The sequence below is a fragment of the Oryza sativa genome, chromosome 4 (genome assembly GCF_034140825.1).
Source record: "Oryza sativa Japonica Group chromosome 4, ASM3414082v1".
In the NCBI taxonomy this organism is placed as follows: Eukaryota; Viridiplantae; Streptophyta; class Magnoliopsida; order Poales; family Poaceae; genus Oryza; species Oryza sativa.
Window position 1 is genome coordinate 4,800,144 of NC_089038.1, and position 6,797 is coordinate 4,806,940.

The 6,797-nt window shown below is 62.7% G+C and overlaps 2 protein-coding genes across 2 annotated transcripts; one reads left to right on the plus strand and one right to left on the minus strand.

Annotated features, from left to right (window-relative positions):
* The first annotated feature begins 2,643 nt into the window (after positions 1-2,643).
* LOC107280591 (uncharacterized) lies at positions 2,644-3,600 on the plus strand. The gene has a single exon (XM_015779226.1). It carries the CDS (start codon positions 2,644-2,646, stop codon positions 3,598-3,600), a length of 957 nt encoding a protein of 318 aa, XP_015634712.1.
* Positions 3,601-6,001: 2,401 nt separating this feature from the next.
* LOC136356065 (uncharacterized) lies at positions 6,002-6,571 on the minus strand. Its single transcript, XM_066309495.1, has one exon. It carries the CDS (start codon positions 6,569-6,571, stop codon positions 6,002-6,004), a length of 570 nt encoding a protein of 189 aa, XP_066165592.1.
* Positions 6,572-6,797: the final 226 nt, after the last annotated feature.

Consider the following 6,797-nt stretch of genomic DNA (forward strand, 5'->3'; position numbering starts at 1 on the left):
GAGGTCGGTCTGACGTGGTGCCTCACTACTTCCCAAGCTGGGGTTGTGGGCCCGGCAGGGAATCTAAGCGGATGCCGCCGAGTGGCCAGGTTGGCATATCAACCACAACAGCGGTTTGACCGCCACTTACCGCGCTGATGATGAGGATGCTTAAGGCGCGAAAATCAGGGGGTCGGTTAGACCACACCTCGACTCCCTCGCACGCCACGCATGCGGAGGTACTGGTGACGGTTCACCCAGATTGTGCCCGTGACCGTCGCACGCCCAACGCCGAGTGTGCCGCTGACAGGCGCGCTAAATGCGGGGCGCGGATTCCGTGGGCGACGTGATGAGTAGTTGCAGGAAACGATGAGGCAACTGCAGGCGCGAGAATTGTGGGCGCAACCGTGAGGGCGTGAAACAAGGAGGCGAGCGCGGGCGAGGCAGGGATAAAAGGATACGGAGGCGGGGACTTTGCCTCCTTCCTTTCGCCAACTGCTCACCCGCACACTCGCTCCCTAAGCCCAAACATTCTCGCCACTCCATGCTACTCCGCACACCAAGCCCCTCGTCGCTTCTCCGCCGGTCATCATGGCTCAAGATGCTGGCGACGCAGTGCTTCCGGCATCGCGCATTACGGTGGATAGGCACCTTAGTCTCCCCCGCAAGATCATGCCAGAAGGCGCCGCCGTGAGGGCGGGGGAGTCGCGGCCGCGGCCACGGTACCTGGAGCGATCCGTGCACCTCCTATCCTTTGCTATGGCGGGATTGATCCCGCCATTCTTCGGATTCTTCCACGAGGTTTTGGATTTCTACGAAATCCATGCCTTGCATCTCGCACCCAACGTCGTGATGACGCTGGCCATCTTCGCGCATTTATGCGAGATGTTCATCGGGGTGCGGCCGACGATGCGGCTGTTCCAGTCTTTCTTCGTCCCGTAGTTGCTGCAAGGTGCGGTGGTGGGGAGATGTTACTTCCAGCCCCGGCCAGGCACGGCGGGGCAATACATCGAGAGTCATCTCCGCAAGAAATTGGAGGACTGGAAGAAGGACTGGTTCTACACCGCACTGCCGGACCACTCGTGACTTCGGCTCCCCGCCGGCCCTCCCGAATGATCCGCCGCATGGCTGGCGGTTTCGGAGCTGGGCGAGGAGTACGACACAGTGCGGGATCGCCTTAGGGGCCTGCGAAGCCTGGGCCTCACGGGGGTAATGGTCTTTGGCGACTACTTCCGCCGCCGCATCGCGCCTCTCCAAGATCGATCCCGTGGCGCGTGGGAGTACACTAGACCCAACGACCCCATGCGCACGCATGTGGGCGAGCGCTGGGATTGAGGCGAGGAGGATGCAAAGATGGTGATTCGGCGGGTGCTAGGTCTGGACACCGTTGAGCAAACACTGATTCCAGACGGGATCCTTCCCCTCTGCAGTGACCGCGACCGGGAGAGTATCTTGGCTGTGATGTCGGCCATCGGCGCCGGCAGGGGTCGGTCCCGCCGGGGCGGCACCGGTAGTGGCGCTGTCGGCGTGGGTAGCGGCGGCGCGACCGTAGGCGGGAGTCGGACCGGCGGCCCCGGCGGGGGTGGCAGCTCTAGGGCACCTGGCCCGAGCCGCGGACCCAGGGTCGACTCGGCCAGCGACCCAAAAGGGAAACGGAAGATGTCCGAATCTCGACCGCCCTCTCCCCCGCGCGGAGGGGGCGCCGAGCGCGTGGCGGACCGACCGCCGGCGGGCCACAAGCGCCCCGCCACGCCTGAGGTTGGACGGAAGAAGAAGCGGCTCCGGAAGATAGGTCAAACAGAGCCGTGTCGGGGGAGCTTCGTTGAACCCCCGAAGTGGACTTTCAACCGCCCTCCCCACAGGTACGACTGCCGGCACCCGCTTCGGTGCTTTTTACTCATCTCGGTCCCTTGTTCCTTCCTCTTCTTTTTCTTTGTTAACGCGATCAGGGTTCTTCTGTAGCGAGATTCCTTCCCATGGGATCTCGGGGTCCGACCCTTTGCAGGGGGCAAAGTCCGAACGACCGAAGCGGCCCGGGCTTTGCCGATCCAGGGCCGCGGGGCCTTCACAGCCTCCCGGTGGGGCCCACGGGCCGCACACCGGGTCCGACCCTGGGTTCACCACAGCCGAGACTCGACCCGCCGCGAGCGATAGCGGCGGCGTCTCTCCCGGGGGCGACTCCGAGGCCCGGATCCATGCAGAGCGCCACCCGGGAGCGGGGGGCGAGGGAGGTCGCGGCCCGAAAGCCGAGGCTGGAGGCGGCCCTGAGCCCGAGGCCGAGGCCGAAACTAGGGGTGGGCCTGAGCTCGAGGCCGAGGCCGAATCTACCCGAGGGCCCGAAGCGGGGAGCGAGAGGAGTAGCCGCTCCTCCTTGCACTTGGGGCGCCCTCAGGGCTGGCCGCGTAGAAGGCGAGCTGAGAGCGGCCCCCAGTCTCGCAGGGGATCCAGCAGCACTCCACCGTCCGGGAGGGGCTCAACGCCCAAGTTCAAGCCCTGGCGGAAGAGCGAGCGGCCCTGGAGGCAGAGTGGGCACAGCTCCCTGCGGACCGCGCGCGGGTTGACGAGGGGCGCCGCGCCGTGGACTACATGGTGAAGGTGGGACGCAAAATGCGCCAAGCCCAACTGGCTAAAATCTAGGCGTGCGAGGAGACGCTGGACTCCGTCATGCGGGAGACGGAGGAAGAGCGGCAGGCAGCACTGATTGCCTCAAGCGTCCTAGATGAAGCGCTGGGCGACATCCGCTTACAGTACGAGGTCCATGCCGAGGACTTGACGAAGAGGGTTAAGGACGCCCGTGGTGTCCTCGATGCGGCTGCCGCCCAAGAGCAGCGCGAGTCCACCTTGGCTGCCCACGAGAGAATGGCGGCGGAGGCGGAGCCCTCCCTTCGCCTTCGTGAGGAGGCCGCAGCCAAGCGTGACCGGACCACTCTCACCGCGAAAGCTTCGGTGGCCCGTCACGCGGAGGAGCTACGGCTCCGAGAAGAGGCGTGCCGGGAACGGGACGCCGCACTCGCCGAGCGCGAAGCCGAGGTGAACCGCCGTGAGGTGGCCTCGTGCCGGCTAGGCGAGCAACTCGCGAAACGCGAGGAGGCCGTCGCTGGGCGCGAGGCTCAGCATCTGGAGAGTGCTCGCGCCGTGCACGCGGCGATGGCGGCGAGGGCTTCTGAGCTGGAGGCTCGGGAGAAGGACCTGGCGGCGGGCGGGCAGCCCGGCGGCGCGGAGTTGGTGAGCCAGCTTACCGCGGCTCATAGCACTCTTGCCGACCTAGAGCGCCTGGTGCAAGACCAGGCTAGGGAGATCGCGGCCCTCCGCCTTACCAACGAGATCGGACCCGGGCAGCTCTCCAATGCCGTCGATCGGCTGGAGCGCGCGGGGCGCCGAGTCAGCATCTCCGTGCGTCGGGATAGTAAGCTCCCGCCCACACAGCCGGCACTCGTGCTCCGGCTGGACGGGCTGGTGGCGGATCTGGAGAGGCTGGAGGAGGAGGTCGGCGAGACCATGAAATCGTCGTCGGCTTCCTTGGCGCGGGCCGCGGTGGAACTGGTCCTCGCGAGCCACCAAGCCCGCAACCCGGACTTCGTCCCATGGCCCGGACTCGAGGATTTCCCCCCGGGGACCTAGGCAAAGGCTCGGGAGCAAGTCCGGGAGGCGGCCGACGCGATCGTCTCTAACTTCGAGGGGTCGGCCCCTCGGTTCACCTTCGGGCTTGCCTCGGACGAGGAGAGCGGGAGCGGAGATGATGGTGACGACATCGGCGGCGAGGACTAGGACGACGTTGTTAGCGGCGTCGGCCTTGGGGGCCTGGGCACTCCGTGATTATCCCCACTTTTAACTTCCTTTTGCTGTGTGCCTATAGCGGACACTTCTTGTCTTTAGGCCATCGTGCCGTCTTGTCTGTAAATGAAGCTTCCCCTTCGCACTTTCTACTCCTTCGCTTTCTGCATTAAATCCTGCGGCACAGAAAGAAGAAAAAACAAGAGCAAAAGTATACAATTAACCTCCCTGTGATCGAAATGTCGTTTTTACCCCATCCCCCCCCCCCCCCCCCCCCCCCCCGTCGGGCTCGTTCTTGCGAAAAGGTAAATCCGCACTCGGTCCGTAGTACCTAAGTGGTGAGGGGCAAGACCGTCGCCCCGAGGGAGCCGCCCAGCGGCACTGGCCAGACCAAGGCTACGACGACCGGGGGTCGGGGACGGCCGTGTGTAGGCCCTTCCGAGCCCCCGGGGTTCGGCACAACCCGGGGCGCGGCCCGCGTTTAGGCTCCCTTTCGGTGGTTTTCAGGTCACCCAACGCCACTTAGGGTTCGGAGTAAGCACGAATTGTCCTTTGAACCAGGACAAGCCAGAGGAAAGAGTGAGAAAAAGGGCGCGTAATGGCCTCCACTTTAGGTGGAAAACATTTATTGCTTGGAAAGGGAAAAGGATACAAAGTAATTGAAAGTGGTAGCCCCCGGCCAAGCCCGCACAAGCCGAGGAGTTGTGCGGGGGTTGGCCCGAGCTCCTGGAAAGCAAAAATCGCGACGCTATGGATAGAAGCGACGGAGGTGTTCGATATTCTAGGGGTTAGGCAACTCGGTGCCGTCCTCCGTGGTTAGTCGAACAGAGCCTAGCCGGGGAACTGTGATCACTTTGTATGGCCCTTCCCACATTGGCGAGAGCTTGCTTAGCCCCAGACGCGACTGCACGCGGCGTAGGACGAGGTCGCCAACTTGCAGTGACCGAGCCCGGACGTGGCGCTGATGGTGGCGCCGCAGGCTTTGTTGGTAGCGCGCCGCACGTAGGGCCGTGTGCCTTCTCCGCTCTTCAAGATAGTCGAGGTCGTCGCGGCGAAGATAATCCTGGTTGGCCTCATCGTACAGCGCGACGCGAGGCGATCCTAGGGAAAGCTCCGAAGGTAGGACCGCCTCGGCGCCGTACACCAGGAAAAAGGGCGTTTCCCCCGTGGCGCGACTTGGAGTGGTCCGATTTTCCCACAACACGGCGGGCAACTCCTCGAGCCACGAATCCCCGTGTTTCTTCAGGGCGGTGTACGTCTTGGTCTTGAGGCCTTTGAGGATTTCGGCGTTGCCTCGCTCGACTTGGCTGTTGCTCTTGGGGTGGGCGGGCGAGGCAAAGCACAATTTGATGCCCATGTCGTCATAATAGTCACCGAACAGCTCACTAGTGAACTGGGTGCCGTTATCTGTAATGATACGGTTGGGCACTCCGAATCGGGACGTGATGCCCCTGATGAACTTGAGGGCGGAATGCTTGTCGATCTTGACGACCGGGTATGCTTCGGGCCACTTGGTCAACTTGTCGATGGCGACATACAGGTGTTGATACCCGCCTCGAGCCGCTTTCAATGGTCCGAGGATGTCTAGCCCCTAGACCGCGAAAGGCCAAGAGAGTGGGATGACCTGCAAGGCTTGGGCCGGCTGGTGGGTTTGCTTGGCGTGGAACTCGCACGCCTTGCACCGCCGGACCCATTCTTGGGCATCCTGCAGCGTAGTCGGCCAGTAAAAACCTTGTCGAAAGGCTTTACCAACCAAAGTGCGTGAGGCCGAATGGGCCCCGCACTCACCCTGATGGGTGTCGGCTATGAGCTCGATGCCTTGCTCCCGAGAAACACACTTCAAGAGTATCCCGTTGGCAGCACACCGGTAGAGGATCCCTTCTACGAGCACGTACCGTTTGGAGATGCGCGCGAGCTTCTCAGCTTCTACGCGATCCTCAGGAAGAGTATTTTTGTCAAGATACGCCCGGATGTCCGTCATCCAAACGACCTGACGAGGGGGGCCAGGGTCGACCCCCTCGGGCCCCGAGGCACGCGGGTCACCAAGGGTCGGCGCAGAAGGCGTGGTCTCGGGGTCCCTCGGGGGGTTCGGTCGCGCCGACGGCTGCGCGAGTCTTTCCTCGAAGGACCCCGAGGGGAGTGGGGCTCGCGCCGACGCGACACACGACAACTCATCAGCGATTGTGTTGTCGCGTCGGGGCACGTGCCGGAGCTCGAGTCCGTTGAAGTGACATTCCATGCGCCGTACTTAGCGGACATATGTGTCCATTTGTGCGTCGGTGCAGTGGTATTCTTTGGATACTTGATTCACGACCAGCTGGGAGTCGCCTAGGACCAGGAGACGGCGGATGCCCATTCCGGCCGCTGCCCTCAACCCCGCGAGGAGTCCTTCGTATTCCGCCATGTTGTTCGTGGCTCGGAAGTCGAGCCGAACGACGTATTTGAGGATGTCCCCGCTTGGCGAAGTCAGCGTGACTCCGGCACCTGCACCTTGAAGGTTGAGGGAGCCATCGAAATGCATAACCCAGTGCCCGCCACGAATGTCGGCGTTTGGGTCCTCTCCATCTCCGGGGAGGGAAGGAACGTTGGATAGAACAAGGTCGTCAACTGGGGTCCACTCCGCGACGAAGTCAGCCAGGACCTGGCTTTTGATCGTGTGCTGTGGTTCGAAGTGCAGGTCAAACTCAGCAAGCTCGATGGCCCACTTTACAACCCGACCAGTACCCTCTCGGTTGTGCAAGATTTGGTCGAGAGGGTAGGATGTCACTACGGACACCCGATGCGCTTGGAAATAGTGGCACAATTTCCTTGAGGCCATTAAGATTGCATAAAGCATCTTCTGGGCCTGTGGGTATCGGGTCTTCGCGTCACCTTTCGGTGGGGCCGGTCCGTGCTGTCAGGGGCAGATGATCTGGGGCACCCTTGCTCAGGGGCACCGGTCATTCTTGACCATCGCGCGTCACTTTAGCACGCCGCACGTCTGTTCCACTGCATTAAATGCGACAGGGGGTAGTTGGGGTGCTGCGTGCATTAAAGGAGGTTCA

Coding starts and splice junctions, on each gene's coding strand:
- LOC107280591 (XM_015779226.1), top strand. CDS start 2,644: ATGCGGGAGACGGAGGAAGAGCGGCAGGCAGCACTGATTGCCTCAAGC.
- LOC136356065 (XM_066309495.1), bottom strand. CDS start 6,571: ATGGCCTCAAGGAAATTGTGCCACTATTTCCAAGCGCATCGGGTGTCC.